The sequence below is a fragment of the Equus przewalskii genome, chromosome 10, assembly GCF_037783145.1.
Source record: "Equus przewalskii isolate Varuska chromosome 10, EquPr2, whole genome shotgun sequence".
In the NCBI taxonomy this organism is placed as follows: Eukaryota; Metazoa; Chordata; class Mammalia; order Perissodactyla; family Equidae; genus Equus; species Equus przewalskii.
Window position 1 is genome coordinate 41,581,898 of NC_091840.1, and position 19,822 is coordinate 41,601,719.

Sequence of the window (19,822 nt, forward strand, 5' to 3'; positions counted from 1 at the left end):
ATACTAATGGGCAGAATGGTCTAGAAACTCACAGTCATGTCAGTGTGGTCAGGCTCTTTGGACCTCTGTGAACCAGATATGATTCAGTCTCAGGGGTGGATCACACAGGGAGAGAGAAGGAAGGGTCACTGGGGTGAGGAATGTCCACTTCCCTCTCCCCGGGTGCCACCCTCGCCCCTCCTTCCCCAGCAGTCTGCCTCTCTCTAGATTAACTTCCTCTTGCTCCTGGCCCCTCCCCGTTGAATGACTTGTCAAACTGCCTTGGTTTCTGTTTCCTCGCTAAGTCCTTCCCAGTGCAGACAACTGCCCTCCTGGTGTGAAAAGCAGTGGTGGCCACAGAGGAGGCAGAGGGATGGCTTTCATCTGTGCCCAGCCTCCCTACCTGAACCCAGTGAGTGCCGGGCTGTGGGCGTGGGGCAGTGCTGGCCCGGGGGAAGCAGCTCTGGAGCTCTGAGGAAACAGCTCTTGGGAGGCAGGGGGCAGGGGAGGGGGCATCCTAGAGGACACAAGAAGGGCAGCAACGCCAGATGGGGCAATCCTGACACAGCCTCTGCTCCACGCTGGTCTCCCCTGTGCCACTCAGGACTGGAGGGTGATGAGCACCAGGACTCGTGCGTGTGACAAAGGGTTCCTGAGCTCCCTCTGGGGGCCTGGTCCTATTCCTGGTGGAGGGGGTAGAAGACAGGTGTCTGTAATGACTAGAAGAGTGATGTTTTGTTTGCATGAAGGCGGTAACAGGACTTCTGGGGAGGGTGACAACCCAGCATGGCAGTCGAGGGCACTTACTTTGGAGCTGGCCTGCCTGGGTTCAGCCACTGACTAGTTGGATGACCTCAGGCAAGTTCCTTTGACCTCTGTGTACCTCAGTTTCCGCATCTGTAGAATGGGGTGACCCTGTCCCCCTCCCAGGGTTGGGGTGAGGATGGAGGGAGGCAGCATCTCTAGGGTGCCTGCACTGCGCCCGGCACACATGGCTTCAGAAGGGCTCAGTGTTGGCAGGAGTCTGGACGCAGCAGGGAAGGCTCCTGAGGAGCTGATGCTACCTGAATGAGGTCACGAGGCCAGGGCAGGTCCAGGGTGTCTGCAGAGGGGCTGTCTCAGGGTTGAGAGGAGTGGGGCTGTCCCTGCAGTGTGGGGCACAGAGGGCGGCCTTTTGCACCTTTGTGCCACCTGTGTGGAGGCCCTGTCTGCAGGCGGCCTCGTTTCAACCCCATGAGGCTTGTCATCCCCGAGTCACACAGGGAAGAACTGAGGCTCAGAGAGGTTGGGACCACAGGACACAGGTCCCCAATTGTAAGAGACAGAGAAGGAAGGTGACTTGATTTACCCCAGAGGAGGGAGGTGCCCACAGAGAGTGACAATGGGGAAGGCAGGCAGCAGAGCCTCCGGGAAGAATGTGTCCCCCTGGGCACATTCTCCATCAGATGGGGGCCCTGGAGCCCCAGCCAGGCCCTGCCACTCTACCATTCTGGTGATTGGTTTTTACTTTCCAGTCCTTGGATTCAAAAGCCAGGTTTTTTGGGGCTGGACCCGTGGCCGAGTGGTTAAGTTCGTGCTCTCCGCTGCAGGCGGCCCAGTGTTTCATTGGTTCGGATCCTGGGCGCGAACATGGCACTGCTCGTCGGGCCACGCTGAGGCGGCGTCCCACGTGCCACAACTAGCAGGACCCACAACGAAGAATATACAACTATGTACCGGGGGGCTTTGGGGAGAAAAAGGAAAAAAATAAAATCTTTAAAAAAAAAAAAAAGCCAGGTTTTTCAGATCAGAAGGACAGTCCTCCTGTGGGCAGCATAGAGCTCAGACAGGGCCTTGGAAGCCGGACAGGAAAGAGGACGGGTGGAGTCCCCATGGGCGCCGGGGGCTCCCTGGGGACCCGCTGACCTCCAACAGCAGGGACCACACTCCTGCCTCCAAAGTGCGGTGGGAAAGGCACACGGCCGGCTGCGCTGCTCAGTCCCAGCTCCTCAGAGGCCCGGGACGAGGCTGCGGCCACAGGCAGGACAGGACTCGCTGTTTGGTCCCGGGAAGCGCTCGGTGAGCCAGGAGCCAGGATGTTCTGTGCTTCATGGTGAGAAGGAGGCTGTGTGGTGGTTACAAGCATGGGTGCTGGCGTTCAAACCCTACTCTATCACTCACCAGCTGTGTGGCTTTGGGCAAGTTACCACACCTTGCGTGCCTCAGTTTCCTCGTCTGTGAAGGTGGCACTAACAATGGCCTGGGTTGTTGTGAGGATAACGAGGTAACACCGACAGGGAAGGTCCCCACCAGAAGGGCCTCAGGACCTCTGAGCAGCAGCGCCCTCTGGCGGTAAGCCTCGCACTGCCTCCTGCAGGTGAGCTCCCTCTGCCAGGGGGGCTGGGGGCCCTCTGGTGACACTGGGCCTCCAGAAGGAGGCTGCCCACCCTCTGGCCTGTAGAGCCTGGCTCTGCTGTCTGCACTTCTGGACAGGAAGGGAAGGAAAAGTTCTCAGGCTCCAGGCAAGGCCAGAGGAGAGAGCAGTTCTGAGCCGGCACAGGGATGAAGTCACCCTGATGCCAACAGCGGCCGCTGTCAAGGCTGCGAGCCAAGGGCTTTCCAGGCGGCTCCTCGTCTAATCCTTCTAAGACCCCGGCCAGGCTGGGGCACTGGTGCCGCGGTCCCACCGAGGGAACTGGGTGTAGACAGGTCAGTGACCGCCCAACAGCAGAGCTGCCAGCACAGGAGCTGGAGGCAAGCCAAGGCCTGTGGACCAGAAAACCAGTGCAAAACCCACCCTCCTGCGCCATACAGAGCAAAAGTGTCATTGCCTGCCGAGATCCCTCCCTCACAGACACACACACATGCACACGCACGCACGCACGCACGCGCACACACACATACAAACACACACTCACACACTGGTCCAAATTCAACTAGCAGCCTGGTTGGCCAGGCTTAAAACAACACAAATTTGTTCTCTCACTTCTGGAGGTCAGAAATCTAGAACCAAAGTGTCAGCTGGGGGGGCTGCTCCGTGGCGGAGTGGTTAAGTTCGCACGCTCCACTTCAGCGGCCCAGGGTTTTGCTGGTTCAGATCCTGGGTGTGCACATGGCACAGCTCATCAGGCCACGCTGAGGCAGTGTCCCACATGCCCAAACTGGAAGGACCCACAACCAAAATAGACAACTATGTACTGGGGGGATTTGGGGAGAAAAAGCAAAAAAAATAAAAAGTAGAAGAAAGTGTCAGCACGGCTGTTTCCTTCTCGAGGCTTCAGAGGAGAATCTGTCTTCTCTCTGCAGGTTGTCCCCTTCTCTGGGATAATCCAAGGGGGTCTCCAGGACGGACTTCAGATCACCGTCATTGGCACCATTTTACCTTTCAATGGAACCAGGTACCTGGAACTGTGGTTTCTCTGCAGCCTCTCCCCTTAGCAACCATGGCACTTGTCAGCTCAGGATGGTTCACCCAGCACCCTCCGAGCTGCCTGCACCTGGACAGGCCGGAGGTGTAGGGCCCAGCCCCTACCAACACTGAATGGAACCACTGCCATCTGCCAATAGCACGCGGGCACCATTAACATAGAGTCCCTGTAGACACAGGGATGACGGGAGCTCGCAGCCTAAGGAGAGAAGCGGGCAAGCCCAGAGGCAGGCGATCATGTTACAGGGTTGAACTCTGCACACCATGACCCAGAAGAGCAAAATATCCCTTCCTCTACTTCCCGTAACTGACCTCATCTATTTCCAAACCCGCATTTGGCTAATGTTGAAATTTTTAAACTTGCCATCAAATGTAATTTGATGCAAGTTCTCATGCCTGGAGCTCATATTCATCCTTGCCTCTCCTTGCATGTTATTTTATTTATTTTTTGGTTACCCCTCCCCTTTTAGACCCCATCTTTGAAGGTATATTCCCATCAATTTCACATATCCTTTAAATTTGTTCTCTTCTTTCCCAATTGAGCAGACGTGGGCCGGCCTCCAATGAGTGTCCACTTGGTGCTGAAGGCTCTTCTAGACACATTTCCCAACTTCTATCTTTGACTTAAGTTTATAGTTAGTTTCCAAGACCTGTGCTTCTTGCTGCTAGCATCAATACTGTTCCTTACCCATTATCGACTTATTTCTAGAAAAAGCACACTGTAAAGGCAAAATGCAATAATTGCCCAAAAACACACTAAGTGCTAATTAGGTGAACTAAAGGATGGCAACAAACTGAGGAAGGCAGGTCCTATACAAGTTCCCAGACAGATGCCAGTCAAAGGCGAGGCACCCCCCCCCTTTCCCGCCATTGGTGGAAACCAGGCTACTGGTGACTCTCTGATTTCCCTTGTCTAGGTTTGCTGTGAACTTTCAGATTGGCAGCAGCGACAATGACATTGCCTTCCACTTCAACCCTCGGTTTGAAAACGGCGGTTATTTGGTCTGCAACACGAAGCAGAACGGATGCTGGGGGCGGGAGGAGAGGAAGATGCATCTGCCCTTTCAGAGGGGGAGTCCTTTTGAGCTCATCTTCCTGGTGCAGAGCTCACATTTCCAGGTGAGCAGGAGCTCTCCTCCCCTCCCTCCCTCTGCCTATCCCCTCAGCGCCAACAGGCCTGGGGAAGAGCCTTGAAATAGTCACACCCATTGAGATCCGGCTGAACAACACCACAGACAGATAACAGGACCATTTCCTTTAAGGGTGTTACTGATGGCTGCAGGCTCCTTATGCACCTTCACCTGCATCTACAGGTGCCCCTGTTCCTTCTTTTCCTCAGGAACTAAGAACCAGATAAGTTACCTTGGTGTTTTTTGGCCTCTTGGGTCTTCAAAATCAGAGTTAATTCCATTCCTCTGCTGTAGCCATTGGTCCATCCAGGTCCTGAGATCATGTGTTTTTCAGTAACATTGTTGCAGCCTTTATCTAGGTTCTATTAATGGCTTATTTTGCCTTGTCTCTGGGTTTGGGAAGACGGGAGGGGGTTGAGTATATCTGGTGTCTGCGCTTCTTCGTGAAGGTGCATGTTCCCATCCCCTCCATGTGCAACCCGAGGTCACCTCTCCTCTGTTTGCTATGAACATTTTTAGGCATATTTAAATAATGCCTCAGCTGAGCAATATTAGACTTACAAACCTACTGCAATAAATGAACCACCATAAGATCTAAAAAGCCGACAAGCAGAGCAAGCAGAGATTGAGTGTGGATGCCCTTTGGATCCCACGTGTGTTCATTCAACTGGCACAGCTCTGGCGGTTGGTGCCCCCAACCTACAGGGGATGGATGTGAAAACCAGATGCCGGTCTTAATTTCTAGAAGCAGGGGTCCTTGAGGCCCAAATGTTCTCCCCGCCTGAGCCTGGGACCCCTCTCCTGGAACTTGTGCTCTTCTTGGCAGGTGATGTTGAACGGGAGCCCCTTTGTGCAGTACCCACACCGTGTGCCCTTCCACCGCGTGGACACCCTGTCTATCAATGGCATCGTGCAGCTGTTCTCCATCAGCTTCCAGGTCAGATAGTCCACCTGGCACCTGTCCCAGGGGCTGGGGGCAGGGCTCAGTCTAGCTGTGCCTAGGCTCTGTCAGGTGAGCTCAAACCCGGATGACTCTGGGGCCACACCTCTAACTCCCCTGTCCCGTCCTTCTGGTGTCACTGTCTCTGTCCAAAACACCTGCCTCAATCTCCCAGACTCCTAGGTCTCTCCATACCCAAATGTCTTCCCTCAGGGGTAGAGAGATGGAGAGACAGAGAGATGGAGAGAGATATGGAGGGAGATGGAAAGAGAAGAGAGAGATGGAGAAAGAGAGAGAGGGAGACAGAGATGGAGAGAGAGAGAGAGCTAGAGAGAGATGGACAGAGAGGTAGAGAGAGAGAGAGATGGAAAGAGAGAGAGATGGAGAGAGAGGAGAGCAGGAGAGAGAGAGAAAGAGAAAGAGAAAGGTGTGTAGACAGAGAGAGAGAGAGAGGACCATCCTGCTGTCACCTACTGGAGCTTAATAGTCCCTGCTGCCCCTCCATGTGGTCCTGAGCACCTTCCTGGCCAACCACCCCTCCCCTCCCCTCCCCACCCTGGCCACCCCCCCCCCATCCGGCCTGGTTCTTTCCTCTGGCCCCCACCCCTGTCTTTCAGCTCTTCCTTGGCTTCATTAACGCTTCTTTTCATTCCATGGTGCCTTTTGTTTTAACAGAACAATCGTGCAGCCCCTGTCCTGCCCGCCTTCTCCGCGATGCAGTTCTCCCAAGCTGCCTGTTTCCCACACAAACCCAAGGGGCGCAAACCGCAAGTGAGTCAAACACAGAGAGTCTGGGAAGCAGAGCAGTTAGCAGGAAGGACAGATGGATGAGAGGCGGGTTCTGACCAGTAAGCCAGCCAGGGCCTAAGGCCCCACCACAGGGTCCCTGTCTCCCTCCACCAGGCACCCAGAGCCCGGACCAGGAAGTTGTCCTGCTTCTTCCCTCCCTCCCCTAACCTCTCTCCAGGGCACCAACGCCTCTCCCTCCCACAGCCACTGCCCTGGTCCAGGCCCCCTGACCCCACGTCACGAGGACCGTGGTCTAGTTCCCACTACCTCACACCCACCCACTGCGGCAGTGACCTTCCTGTAAGCAAATCTGGTCACATCCTCTCCCAGCTGGAAAATCCTGAAGGCTGCATGTCCTTCTAAACAAAGGCAAACTCCCCAGCAGGATGTGCCACATCCTCCCGTCTTGCCCCAGCGCAGCTCCCGGCCTCAGCCCTCCCCCATGAAGCTCACACAGCCTCTACTGCTCACTCGGGACTCGCTGGGGCCACCAGGCTCTTGCACATGCTGTCCGGGGGCTGAAAGCACCCTTTGCCACCTCACCCGCAGCCGACACTTAATGGCCCTTCAATGCTTTGCTTAAATGTTGCTCCTCGGGGGTCATCTTCCCTGCCTGGGGGATCGCTGGATGCCCCCCTGTCCCGCGTCCCATGTCCCCATGGACTTCCTACATCTCTGTGCTGTGCCAGTCACCACGTCCAGGTATAACTGTGCTTCCATGTCTGTCCCCGTCACTCCACCCACAACTTCACTCCGCTCCTGAGCCTTGCAGGCTGGGACTGTGGCTTGCTCAGTGTGTATCCCCAGCACTCTGCACAGTGCCAGGCACACAGGAGGCACCAGGTAAGTGAATGTGGGATGTGGTTTGCATGGGCAGTAGAAGAGGAAACCAGTCAGGGCAAGAAGATCAGTCAGCTGTGGGGCACAGGGTCCAGGACAGAAAGGGGAGCAGGGCCCGGCCACTCCTTTGGCTCCTGGAGTAGTGGGAGCGGGGGAAGGCGTATCTGTCCACCCAGCCTTCCTGTGGCCCATCATGGTCCTGCTCGGGCACCTGCCTCCTGCCATGCTGGCTTCAGGCCTGGTGCGGCTCCAGGGAGCCCTTGCAGGGCAGCCCCACTTGGGCCCTGGCCTGGGGAGGACAGGGTGGGTGGACACAACCAGACAGAACTGGGCACCATTTTGGATGTTATTGCTTGCTCCCTGGGTGAGCTTGGGCAAGTTGCTTAACGCTTCTGAGCCTGGTTGCCTCACTAGTGGAACAGGAGCTAAGCTTGCCTCCCTCGGAGAGCACTGGAGCCCCAGCCTGGCACACGACAGGCCCTCAGTAAACGCTGGTCTTCACCTTCTGGGTGAAATATGGCCCTGGAAGCAATGGGGGCTGAGGGAAGCTGGCTGGTCTACATCAGACAGGTCCTCCTCTCCCTCTGGAGGAGCCAGTGAGGATGCTCCTGTCCTCCAACCCTGGCCCCGGCCCCTTCCTAAGCGCAGTGAACCTGGGAGGGCGGGGAGATCTGGGGCCACAGGCTCAGGAAGGCTGATGGGAGCAGGAAGGAGGCAAGGGCCAGTCAGGGGGCCATTTCAGACCACAGTTTCTGCCGTGGTCTCACCGTCATGGGGCACCGATGTTAACCGCCATTTTGATTTCCTCATCCCTTCAGAGTCCAGGGATCAGGCCAGCCGACTCTGCTCCCATTTCCAGTCTCTTGCTTTCTCTTCGCAGCCTCTTCATTTTGGTTCTTCCTGTGGGTGAAAAGGAGGACGCAGGGTCGGGCATTAGGCCTCTCCCATAGGAGAGTGGGTGACCCCTGACTATCTGTCTGGCTGCATGGTGGGCGCAGGGAATGGGGGGTGGACCCTGATGAATTGGGAAACACCCAGAATCGTACTTCTTGGCTCGGTCCTCTGCCACTGTGGCAGCCACAGAAGACCGAGGTCCCATCTTCCATCCTCCTGCCAAGTGAGGCTGTGCTGGAAACTCCACTGAGAAGGAAGGTGGGCAGGAGGCCACAGTGCAGCCAAATTGTTTTTCTACAGGAAACCTTTGCCCCTGCCTCATGCCCTGAGAGAAGAAAAATCCCTATCCTTCAATTTTGGGGGTCTGGTGAGGCCATAGGGCTGGGTACCTGCTAAGGAGTCACTCTCCTCAGAGGATTGTGTTACCTGGTGCCCTCTGGTGGCAGGTGGTCATCTCCACGCTAGTGAGGGCTGGTTAAAACCCAGTTTTCTTTCTTCCAGAGGCAAACAATGATCCACACACCACTGAGCGCCCCTCAACAGATGTACCCGGTGAGTCTGAAAGCTCTGGTCAGCTCACAGCCCCACCACGTCCCCCATCACCAGGGACTGAATTCTCTGGTCCCAGACTCGGGGAGAAAACGGTTTAGCAAAGGGATGGGGACACTGGGGCCGAACCCTCTGCTCAGGAGACAGGGAGTGAAACTCTCCTGGAGACAGCAGAGAGTCTGGAGCAGGCTGGACTCACCCAGTGGCCAGACGGGAAGCCTGGAGTCAGTGGGGCTGCCCTGGGTGGAGGGGCAGGTGACTGTGATGGGATCTGGGACATGACAGGACATCCCACCAAGGCTGACATGAGAAGGAAGTGATGGAGAATCCAAGAGCTGAAGCCTCATGACATCAGTGTCCCATTGGAGCATCCCCTCTCGAATTTGTGGGGCCCGTGTGTGTGTCACTCCCACATGAATTATCTGGTCTCTTTTCAGCAGAATCCCGCCTTCCCTCCTATGGCCTATCCCAACCCAGCCTACGTAAGTGTGTTGTCAGGAAGAGGCAGAGGTTTGGGCAGGGTGGGAGGCGGGGGGCAGTGACAGCAGTGAAGCAGTGCTCTAGTGAGCTGAGGTTCCTAAAAACACCCAAGCAAACGAGAAGACTCTTGACAGGAGCTTCACTTTTAAAATCGTCCCTTCATTGTGAGCATAGTATATGGCCTTCCCTTCTCAGCCCGAGTGTCCTTTTGTGTCCAGCCGAAGGTCTTTTCATGACAGTTTAAGCACATTTAGTGAGGAAGGCTGGGAAGTTTTTATCTGGCATTTGCTGGACCAAGTAAAGATGTCATGGGGTTCTTTCTTGAAAATATATTACTCACAGTCAGTTCACCTCCAAATTCATGGAAATTGACACAAGGTGCCCCCTGCCGTGGTGGCTGCTCTGGCTGCCGCTGGCTGACCTGGTCCTCTCCTCCCAACAGCCGATGCCTTTTTTCACCAGCATCCCGGGTGGCCTGTACCCCTCCAAGCGCATTTTCGTGTCAGGCACTGTTCTGCCCAGTGCTCAGAGGTAAGCCAGGGCTCTCGGAGAGGAGAGACAGCCCAGGGTCATTCTGGCCATCGCTCAGGCTCTGGGCGGGCTGGGGAGGGGCAGGGACCTGGAGCTCAGTGGTCAGAGGACGTCCATGTGAGCTGCCCACCCCCAGGTTCCACATCAACCTGCGCTCTGGGAGTGACATCGCCTTCCACCTGAACCCCCGTTTTGATGAGAACACCGTGGTCCGCAACACGCATGTCAATGGCTCTTGGGGGCACGAGGAGCGAAGCCTGTGCGGAAAAATGCCCTTCACCCGAGGCCAGAGCTTCTCGGTAAGCTGCCCGAGCCCGCAGCTCAGAGGGGCTCTCATAGGGAGCAGGAATGGGGGCGTCTGGGGGCCCCTCGAATGAGATGGGAGCCAATGCCTTTGCAGTGAGGGCTGCGCACAGAAGAAAAGTGTTCAACCAGTGGTTGTTTTTATTTTACTATCACCGTCCCACATGGGGTAGGTGGTGCTATCTGCTGTTCACAGATGAGGAAACAGACTCACAAGTGCAGGTTACTGGCCTGAGGTCACACAGCGATAAGTGCCAGATGGAGCCCAAGAATGAGGTGTCATCCCTTTATTCTCTCACTCACTCATTCATTCAACAGTCATTTCAGCTATTCTCTCAGGGCCCACTCTGTGCAGGAAGCACCCCAGGGGCTGGGGGTACAGCATGGAGCAGACAGACGAGGTCCTGCCCCACGGAGTCTGCAGTTTAGGAGGCAGAGGAACCAGGACACAAACGCGGGGACAGACCCTTGCAGATAAGAACAGGCGCTCTGCAGAAAGCAAACAGAATAGAGGGATAGAGTGAGCCCCGGGGCAGGGGCCGCGCTGCCTTAGACGGGACAGCTCTCCGAGGAGGCCACGGTGCCCTTGAGACCCCAGTGGCAGAAGGAGCCGACTTGCGAAGATCTGTGGGTTCCTTGGGGCGGGCAGCGGAGGGAGCCGCTGTTCCTGCAGAGGCGGAGTCATGGGCGTGGCCTGTCTGGGACCAGAGGGCGGGGGCTCCCAGGTGGACAGTGAGGACAGAGAGGTGTGGGTGGGGCGGCTGAGGCCCGGCTCACACAGAGCAGGTGTTCTCAGCCCCGACCACACAGTCAACCCCCTGGGAGCTTAAAGAAGGAAAATCAACGCCTGGGCCTGCCCCTAGGCCAACGAGGGGGCGAGCCTGGGCCTCCGTATTTTTAAATCCGCCCTGATGCTCCTCCCCCAGGGTTGAAGTGACTGATGTCGGGCGTGAGGGCCATGGAAAGGAGCTGGGATTTTAATACAGCTTGTTGGTGTGTTTCAAGCCAGAGGGCAATGTAGTTTGTTCTCTAGATAACTGTGTGACTTTAAGCAAGTGACTTAACTGCTCTGTGCCTCCGTTTCCCCATTTAAAAAATGGGCTAATAGTAACATCACTCTCACAGAGATCTAAGAATGAAATGAAATCACATCTGTGACAGGCTTAGGACAGTGCCTGGTGTGCAGTGTGTGCAAGTGTCAGCTATTGCGATGTGGATGATGACATTTTCACAGACGTGCTCCGAGGGCCTCCTGGAGAAAGTCTGGGGTGGAAAAGACAGGTTAGGAGGCTGGAGCTGCAGGAGTGCAGGCGCGGAGCGCTCCTGTGCGCCAGGTTCTAGGGACGAGGACAGACAAGCCAGCGTTCCTGCCCTGGAGGGTCCATTTGGAGCATGAGGATGGGGTGGGGGACACAGCCTGAGGGGCACCTGACTCGACTAGGAGGGTGTCAGGAGGTGGGGAAGGCAGAGAGGCTCACCTTCCCGGAGGGAAGGGGGAGAATCCTGAAGGGGGATGAGGCATCATCCGTGTGGGCAGGGTGTGCAGAGTGGGGAGCACGTGAGGAAGGGCATTCTGGGTGGTGGGAACAGAATATGCAAAATTACAGGGTTAGGAGAGCCCGGGGCATGTTGAGTGAAGAATGAATCCTTCAGAGCAGCTAGAAGGCAGGTGTGGGGCCTGCTCCATTAAGATGTAAGGAAGTCAGGAGGGAGGGAGGGAGACACGAGCCTGAATTTAGGTTTGAGGACTTTCCTAGTGAAGTGCAAATGATGTGACCTCTGTGTCCAGGTGTGCATCACGTGTGAAGGCCACTGCCTCAGGGTGGTTGTGGATGGTCAGCACCTGTGTGACTACAACCACCGCCTGAAGAACCTACCTGGCATCAACAACCTGGAAGTGGCAGGGGATGTCCAGCTGACCCGTGTGCAGACATAGGCGGGATCCCTGGCCTGGGCTCGAGGGCTGGGGCACGTTGCTGTCTGGATCTGCTCATCACCTCCACCTTCCCCGTCCCTGCCCCAGCCCCAGCCCTTCCCAGCCTGCCGAGGGTCTCTTTTCTGGGGAGACCACGTCCTTGTTGGGCTGGCTAAGGATATGGCCCGCCTGGAGTGCCAAGGGCAGCTGGCTGGGACCATTCTCCTCAGTAGGGGCAGGACCTGGGGCTCCAGCTGCCCAAATCCATCCATCTGAGGAGAGGGGTGGTCCACACAGCCTGCAACCCCAGGTTCAGTCCCCTCGGCAGCAAGGGAGGGTGCTGGGCCTTGCCAGGTGCCCAGCCCAGGCCCACACCCCATCTGCCTCTCAGCTGCATCCCCAGCCCTTTCAGCTCCAGTCAGTCCCAGGCCAGCAGCTCTTCACTCCCTGGGGGAGGTGGTCTCCTTGGCCCCTCCCTGTCTCCCAGCTTCAGCCTCTCCTGTACCTGCACCAACCCTTCCCCGGATCCAGGAAAGCTCCCTGATGACACCCCGCTGGTTTCCTCCAACTGATGGGACCCTTCTCAGCAGGGGGCTCTCCCCTCCCCTTGTCCTTCAAATAAAGAAGGAAAAAGGTGTCAACACGCATCTGAGATGATTGTGGTTTATTAATGTGTTTGGAGACAGTTTCAAGTCTCTGGAATTGGGGAAGTTCTGGCTGAGGGGAGTGAGAAGAGATAGCGTGGGCTCATTTTGATCATTTTGATCAGGGGTGTGAGGGGGCAGTCCTGAAGTCCCCACCTGCTCCCAGTGGGTCCCCACCAATGCCACGAGGTTGTGGGAGAAAGCAGGCCTGGCTCAGGCTTTTGACACAGGAAGCTGGGGAACAGAGGTGAACCCAGGAAACAGACCCAGGCTCCCGAGATGGGCCAAGGGCTGGGCAAGAGCCTGAGGGGGCCGAGTCAGGGCCCAGAGGCCAGATGGCAGGGCCAGCCCATCAGAACCCTGTGTCCCAGTGGGAGGAGGTGGCAGGTGAAGCTGACTCAGAAGAAAGATCTGTTTGTGGGGTTTCACTGTGGGTCCCCCGGCCTTCATGGTTGGAGTGTGGTGGGGAAAGTGGCTCTGTGCATGGGCTTCTGCCAGCCAGGGGGCCAGGACAGGGGGCCCCGCTCTGTGTCCACATGATGTCAACATGTCCTGCCACCTCCATCAAGAGTCTAGTGCCTCGGGAACCAGGGTGGGGCTCAAAGCGTAGTCCTCAGCCCAGCAGCAGCAGCACCTAGGAGCTTGTTAGAAACGCAGCAGCTCGGGCCCGGGGCAGACCTGCTGGGTCAGAGTCTGCACTGTGACGAGAGCCCAGGGGGTTCGTGTGCACGTTTGAGGGTGGCAGGCACCAAGCTAGGTGACCACATTCTTGGCACCGTCCCTGATGCACTGCTGGGACACTGAAGGCTGGCATGCCCCTCCCCCCAACCCTCCATCTGAGTAGGAGCGGGGAGGGGAGAAGTGGGCATGGAGCCAAGGACATAGAGGCCAAAGCCAAGCTGGGGACAGATTTGTCCAGACCCCACTGAGCGCCCGGCTGAGTTCCTTCCTCATTCTCACTGGAGAAGGAAACCTGGCTCATCCCCTGAGAAGCCTTCCCCAGGGAACACGTGTGTCCTTCACTCTCTGCCGAGTCCTTGACACGCAGCCCGACATACTACAGGATGTCTTCAATGTAGACCTGAAACCAGAGGAGATGGTGGGTCCAGGCCCCTGCCACTGGGGATGAAGCTTGCTGTTGGGCCTGCTGGCCATGGGGAGGCGGGCAGGGGCACGATGGGCTGCACCCTCAGGAGCAGAGTGAGCACTCTCCCAGCTAGGACCTTGCACAGAGACTGGGCTTGGGATGCGGAGGTGCACTGATACCCTGCCCGGCCAGGCCTGGGCTGGGGCTGCAGAGATGGACATTGGCCACAAGGAGCTGACCGCCCAGTGGGGCTCCCGGATTGACTCAGAATTCTCCAGGTTTCAAAGAAGCATCACTCGAGCCACTTCCCCTGCCCAGTGAGGCCCAGGTGCCCACTCCCCACAGAAGGGGGCCCCTTGGAGCAGACTGTCCCTGGGATGCCCACTGTCATTCAGAGCAGGGCACAGAGCCCTGGGCTGCCCAGTCACATGGAAGCCCAGGAGTCCATCGGAGACTCCCTGCTCTTGTTCCACACAAGATGCCAGTGACCCCAGCAATGGGCCGGAGCACTGGGTCTGGGAGGAGCTCTGATGGGACAAGTGCACAAGGGCTGAGCCAAGAGTCTGTCCCGACTCCCCAGGCTCACGGGGCAAAGTGCCCCCGGGGCAGCAGAGCCCATCGGCCGTGGTGGGAGCAGTGGTGGCCCCACAGCCTTGCTGTGCTTGAGCGTGAAGCCGGCCTGGACCAGCTCTCCCCCCGCAGTCATGTATCGCGGGAGGAGGACCTTCACGGGGCTGGGCACTGGGATGAACCCACCGTGTGCCCCTGACTCAGTCCTGAACGTGTTGGGGCCTGTCTCTTCTCCTGGAAGAGTGAATGTAATATCTACCCGCCTCCCTTTTAGAGCTGAGGGGACGAAGGCTCAGAGGGGTGAGGGGCGTGTGGGGAGCCAGGACAACCTCATGGTCTGAGCTTGGAAGGCTCCCCCACTGCCTGGGCAGTGGCTGTCTTTACCTTGGGCTGGCCAGGCAGGCGAGGACAGGCCATGTGCACCTCATGCAGCACCCGCTTCCAGGCCATCCAGCATCTGCTCCTGATAGAGGTGGTCCTCATCTGGGTGGCAGCACCTGAACACCAGTGTCATGCAGTCACCTTGGAGCCCTGCAAGACCCAGCGGGATACAGTTACCAGGCTGGCCACCAGAGGGCGGGCTCCAGCCCAAGGCCTGAGGAGCTTGGTGCCCAACTTGAAATCTCGTTTCATCCCCACAAGCATCTGATCTTGTATTGTCCCCACTTCACAGATGAGGAAACTGAGGCCCAGGAAATTCAGATCACTGTGGAGGGGGCAATGCCCATGCGAGCCCCAGTGAGGATCCAAGGATGGGAGGGGTCCTCGGGGAGCTGGAAGCCACTGGCACTGAAGGGGACAGAAGGAAAGAGGCCCCCTCCACAGACACCTGGCCCGATGCACACGCGGGACAAAGACTGAGGACCTGAGGCTGTGGTTGCGGGTTGTAGTTTTGGGGGGATGGAGACAATGAGCTCAAATATGATTTCCCAAGTCCTGCAGGCTGCTTCAGTCTCTGGTCCAGGCACACGATCACCTCTCCCTGGGAGCTTTTTGAGAAAAGGGTTGGGCCTCCCTGTTCTCTGGGCCCCAACTATTGGCATCTCTGTCCCTGCTAGAGACTTGGCCATCCTCTGTAGCAGGGGGTAGAATGGAGAGGCCCAGTGCGAGCCCAGTGCCTTCTTCATGGGCCAAGGGGACCAGAGTGGCACCTAAACCCCAGATCCCTCCCTTTCAACCCAGAAATCTCATGGCCCAGTGCTCCCACAATGGACAGAATGGAGGGGGGTTTACCTTTACACAAAGCAGGGCCCTGGGTCTTGGAGCTGCAGGCTGCTGAGCCATGTGCTGCAGACACCGTGGTGCAGGAGACCCTGGCCATCTGCAGGGACAGTTCAGACCTGACAACATCGCCCCCTAGCGCCTGTGCGGCACCTGTCCCAGCAGCTCCTCCCTCACTGATGCGCCTCCTCTAACAGCCCACTCAGGAGCTCTGCCGGCTTTAAGGAGGGGCTGTTTTTCTCCTGGTTCTCAGATTCACCCTCTATACACCCAGAGCTGGTGAAACCTGGAAGGGACTAGAGAGTGTGCAAACCTCTCCATTGCCACTGCAGAAACTGGGTCTCAGAGAGGGACAGTGATTTGTACAAGGTCACTCAGGCAGCAGTGGAGTCAGGTCACAGCTCAGCTTCCCCAATTCCAACTCCAGTGCTCCCTCCAAGAGCTTCTCCAGGGACCCACCAGCCCACCACTCAGCTCCGATGACAGTAGCATGAAGTGGCCCCGCAGGGTGGCCACAGTCACTGCCCCAGAGCGTCTCCACGAGTGTAGCCCTTGCTGGTAGGAACCCTGGGTGATGGACAACCTCCTGAGCATTCCAGTCTGCTCTGACATCTCTCTGTCTCCCCCAGCGGCCCCTCCTGGGCTTGTGGAAACCCTATCTTTCTCTGGGTTACATTCCCTTCCCAATGACCCAGCATTGGAGGGGCCCTCCAACCCACTTGAGAAGTCCTTTTGGTTTTCCTCTGGGTGGAATCTTGTTCTCACAGGACGAGCCTGCCTGTCCTCTCTTCACCTGAGGATGGAGACTTGGCCTGGGCGGATGGTCTCTGGCAGAGCAAATAGAGCCTCTGCCCAGTTTTTAGAAACTGTGTGACTAAGCCTCTCAGAGAACTGAGGACTCTGAGGTGTGGGCCAGCTCCCAGCTTTCCAACCCAGGCAACGCTCAGTTGTGGAGGCCAGGGCAGGGGCATGGTTTGTTCAGCAGAGGAGTCAACCCTACTAGACAAGGTTTGGACCTTCCAGCCTATATGAGCCCACCCCCCATCCTCTGCCCTCACAGTCCCTGCACTCCTTGTCCTACCACCCACATAACAAGAGTTGTCAATTTCAATGCTCTCTCTTCATTGCCCCATCTAGACAGGAAGCTCCATGAAGCAGGGGCTACATGTGTGGTATTTCCACGCCCACCATGGTTCCAAGCATAGAGACATATGAAATAAACTACTGCTGAGTGAGTGAGGGAAGGAGTGAACAATCCAGACAGGATCACCCTGTATTCAGCTGGACTCTCAGGAAAATGAAGACTCATTGGGCTCCCACTAAGGACTGGGTGCTGTCCACATCTGATCCTACTAAATCATCCCCACAGTAGCAGGACAGAGTGGAGTAGGGGCGGTTAAGAACTTGGACTCAGGAGACAGCTACTTGGGTCTGAATCTCGGTTATTACTTGCTAACAGTGTGACTTTGAGCAAGTAGCTTAAGATCTTTGTGCCTCAGTTTCCTCATCAGTAAAATACACACAGTCCCCCTCTCACATGGTAACCGATAGCACACATACAAAGGGTTTGGCTCAGTGCCCAGGGCACAGTAATCTCTCCAACACACCTCCACTTGCTGCTAACAACTCTGGAGGGTGGGTGTTTAACTGATGAGGAGAACGAAGCTTGGAGATGTTGAAGAGCTGCCCGTAAATAGCAGAGTTGGACGGCCCCAGAGCCTCTGCCCCAGTCTTACCTCTGGTGCGGTACATGAGTGTGGCCATGGTGAGGTGGACCTCCGTGGGTGTGCAGTCCCTGGAGGAGCTGATGGAGTAGCACCGGGGTTTCAGAATAGGCAGATGGGAGAGCAGGAAGCCAACAGACACCCGCAGGGACGGGAACTCTTCCAGAATCTCCAGGAATGTGGGGCTGTTGGTGAACTTCCACTTGTTGTACTCCAAGGGCTGAAACCCAAGAGTAATGTGAGTCACTCAGGGTGTCTGCCCCTCACCAAGGGAAGAGGCTGTCACAATCCAGTATTCATTCATTCCCTCCCTCCACAAACATGTTAAAGTTCTAGGCACTGTCCAGGGTGCTGAGATGACCAAGCTAGAGAGGAAATAGTTCCTGTCCTGGGGGAACTCCGGCCAGCGAGCAGCATTTATCCACCTTGTGTGCTTGGAACTTCACTGCCAGCAGCTTGTGTGCACGAGTCAGATCTTTATTTTAATCTAATTGGGCGCAGGGCTTTCTAATCATGTAGACCTGGGTTCAGATCTTGAACTGGATGCTCTTATTAGCTCTGGGATCTTGTCTGAATTACTTAACCTTTGTGAGATGAGGATAGTACAACTTACCTCACAGTGATGCTGTGAGAATTAAGTGAGAAATATGTGCCACTTTAGTACAATGTAGCCATAGGATAATGGCAGTGGTGGTGGCTGGAATCAAGATAACTAGCGATAATGATGATGGTAGTAATGACATCCAGCGCCATTCGCAAAGACTTGGGCCTAGAAAGTGTCAGGTGAGTCAATGCACTCTCCCTCCCATTAATTTATTAATAACAACCCATCCTTCACTATGTCCATTGTTCCATTCATCCACACCATCCATCCTCTAACACTTTCTAAGTTCCAGGCTTGTTCCATGTTTAGGAAATACAATGACGGACAAAACATACTGGCCCCTTTTCTGGCTGATTCTTGAGCTAGAAATCATTCCACAGACACTCAGAAAAATTCGGTTCACTCAATACAACTGTATTCTAAAGATAGGACAGGAGAGAACAGCGGATGTCTAACTAGCCGTGACAAGTTTCACTTTGGGAAGCTGGGGTGGATCCCTCTTGGATATTAAAAACCAGCTGTGAGCTCTGGCTCCCCCAACTTTGAGACCCTGTCTCTGCCTCACCCACCAGCCCCCACCTTCACACGGCACAGGGTCTCCAGCCTCTGCCTCTTAACTTCTTTCGTGGCCACCTGGGCCAGCTTTCAGAGAAGCTGTTGGGTTGCGGGCGTGCGATATCCAGGAAGTAGGTGAGGGCCTGGCTGAGGGAACAGGAGGGCGGCCACTTGTCCTTGACCCAGTAGCTGCCTGGATAGAGAAGGAAGAAATCAGGATGGAAATTAAAGCGCCACTGAGGCCTCTGGGGCACACACCCTCCACCTTCCAGCTGCAAGGGGAGAGATGACACTGAAGTTCTGGCTCATGTGCCCAACTCATGTTCAGGAAGGAGGTGCCCAGAGATAGGGCTGCGAGGGAAGGGTGATCAACAGCCCTCCAAAGAGCGTGCAAGTTGACACGATCCTGTAAAACTAACTATGCGCCAGAGTCCAGTCCCTCTCTGACCCAGATCTGTAGCACATCTGAACTCTAGCTGGTGAACTACAGACTCACGGTGACTAAATCCAAAAAAGACTGATGTGCGCCCCAGAGGCCAGGTGTTCATTCAGAGAAGAGCCCATGACTGCAGTCCCCTGGGGTGCCACACCCAGAGGTGCTGGGTGAGTAGCAAATCAGCCCAAAGTGAGGTGGCAAGTCTCAAGGTGTCCCCACAGGCAGTGTGCAGGGTGGTCACAGTGTGGACCCTGGTGCCAGGAGACATGGCTTCAGACTCTGGCTCCTCACTTACTAGCTGGTCACTGAACTCTCTGAGCTCTGGTTCCATCTCTGTGAAATGGACGTGATCACAAAACCTGTCTGTCTGGGTTGTATGAGCATTGACTGAAATAGTGCGTGTGTAATGGTACAGTGTCTTGTACACAGCTGCTAAACAAATAGTAGGTAAAGATATCAGTATTATGTTATTTCATCTATAAACAAGACCTGATGAGCCACATTTGTCTCCCTACAGTCATGAGGACTCCCTGTCCCCTTGTCCCTGAGTTTCAGGCTTTCTCACTTTCTCCTGGACAGTGGGGATCAATGCCAGACTTTGCTTCTCTGACCCCCACTTTCCTATTGTGGCCACTCTCTTTAGGGGGACACAGTCTTTGGAGGTGTCATGACTGAGGACGCGAAGGCCAGGGATCTATTTCTCTGGGCTGGGAGGCCCATGATCGTGGATTCCATTAGTTCTCCTCTCCTGGGACCTGTCACTCCCGTGCTGTGCTCCCCACATGGACTGAGAGCCTCCCCTCGGCACAGGAAGGGGGTGCTCTGGACTCTCCCTAGGACAGCATCTGCTCCTGGGCAGGATGGCCAGGAGGAGCCACACTCTCCTGTCCCCTGTGACCTGCCCCTGCCCATTGCCAGAGAAGGTGGGGGCAAATGAGACCCTCGATGGAGAAGCAGAATGAAATTAGATGCTGTGAAAATGCACGGAGGTTATAAACTGTGGGATCCGAGGAAACCCTCAGGGTGTGTTAGGCCCCTTCTCTGACCCTCTGGACACATGTGCATTAGCCTGTGGGACACGGACATTCTTCCACTCCTGCAGTTATTTGGCACCAGGAACCATGACGGTCACACTTGTATCTACTCATTTGTTCTTCACAACAGGCCCACAAGCAAGGCTCTGTTACCTCTGTTTTAGAGACAAGGGAAGAAATCCTGAGAGGTT

The 19,822-nt window shown here is 56.0% G+C and overlaps 2 protein-coding genes and 1 long non-coding RNA gene across 6 annotated transcripts in view; 2 read left to right on the forward strand and 1 right to left on the reverse strand.

Annotated features, from left to right (window-relative positions):
- Nucleotides 1-221: 221 nt before the first annotated feature.
- Nucleotides 222-12,403, forward strand: LOC103552522 (galectin-9-like). Of its 4 annotated transcripts, none has more exons than XM_070560859.1 (10): nt 222-391; nt 3,265-3,356; nt 4,303-4,504; nt 5,342-5,452; nt 6,131-6,226; nt 8,480-8,530; nt 8,968-9,009; nt 9,450-9,538; nt 9,675-9,837; nt 11,631-12,403. In XM_070560859.1, exons 1-10 carry the CDS (start codon nt 353-355, stop codon nt 11,775-11,777), a joined length of 1,032 nt encoding a protein of 343 aa, XP_070416960.1. In that variant the 5' UTR covers nt 222-352; the 3' UTR covers nt 11,778-12,403. The 4 variants fall into 4 exon arrangements, with proteins under 4 accessions (XP_070416960.1, XP_070416959.1, XP_070416961.1 ...); XM_070560858.1 differs by having other exon boundaries at nt 234-391; nt 8,965-9,009; XM_070560860.1 differs by lacking the exon at nt 6,131-6,226 and having other exon boundaries at nt 234-391; nt 8,965-9,009.
- Nucleotides 416-2,379, forward strand: LOC139073944 (uncharacterized). Its single transcript, XR_011523152.1, has 2 exons — nt 416-1,513; nt 1,756-2,379. It is a non-coding gene; the product is annotated as an uncharacterized lncRNA (long non-coding RNA).
- A 1,054-nt stretch (nt 12,404-13,457) lies between the features above and the next one.
- The window catches only part of LOC103567002 (nitric oxide synthase, inducible-like), a 198,907-nt gene continuing 192,542 nt past the window's right edge, over nt 13,458-19,822 (reverse strand). The window contains 9 exon segments of the mRNA XM_070560857.1: nt 13,458-13,481; nt 14,442-14,508; nt 14,510-14,588; nt 14,628-14,652; nt 14,741-14,846; nt 15,291-15,378; nt 17,015-17,222; nt 18,192-18,280; nt 18,283-18,354. Coding sequence (XP_070416958.1) covers nt 13,458-13,481; nt 14,442-14,508; nt 14,510-14,588; nt 14,628-14,652; nt 14,741-14,846; nt 15,291-15,378; nt 17,015-17,222; nt 18,192-18,280; nt 18,283-18,354 — 758 coding nt within the window.

Excerpts from the sequence above, each read along its gene's own strand:
- LOC103552522 (XM_070560858.1), top strand. The coding sequence starts at position 353 with ATGGCTTTCATCTGTGCCCAGCCTCCCTACCTGAACCCA. Across the intron at positions 6,227-8,479 it reads CCAAGGGGCGCAAACCGCAA|AGGCAAACAATGATCCACAC; the intron begins GTGAGTCAAACA and ends TCTTTCTTCCAG. Across the intron at positions 9,838-11,630 it reads CCCGAGGCCAGAGCTTCTCG|GTGTGCATCACGTGTGAAGG; the intron begins GTAAGCTGCCCG and ends CTCTGTGTCCAG.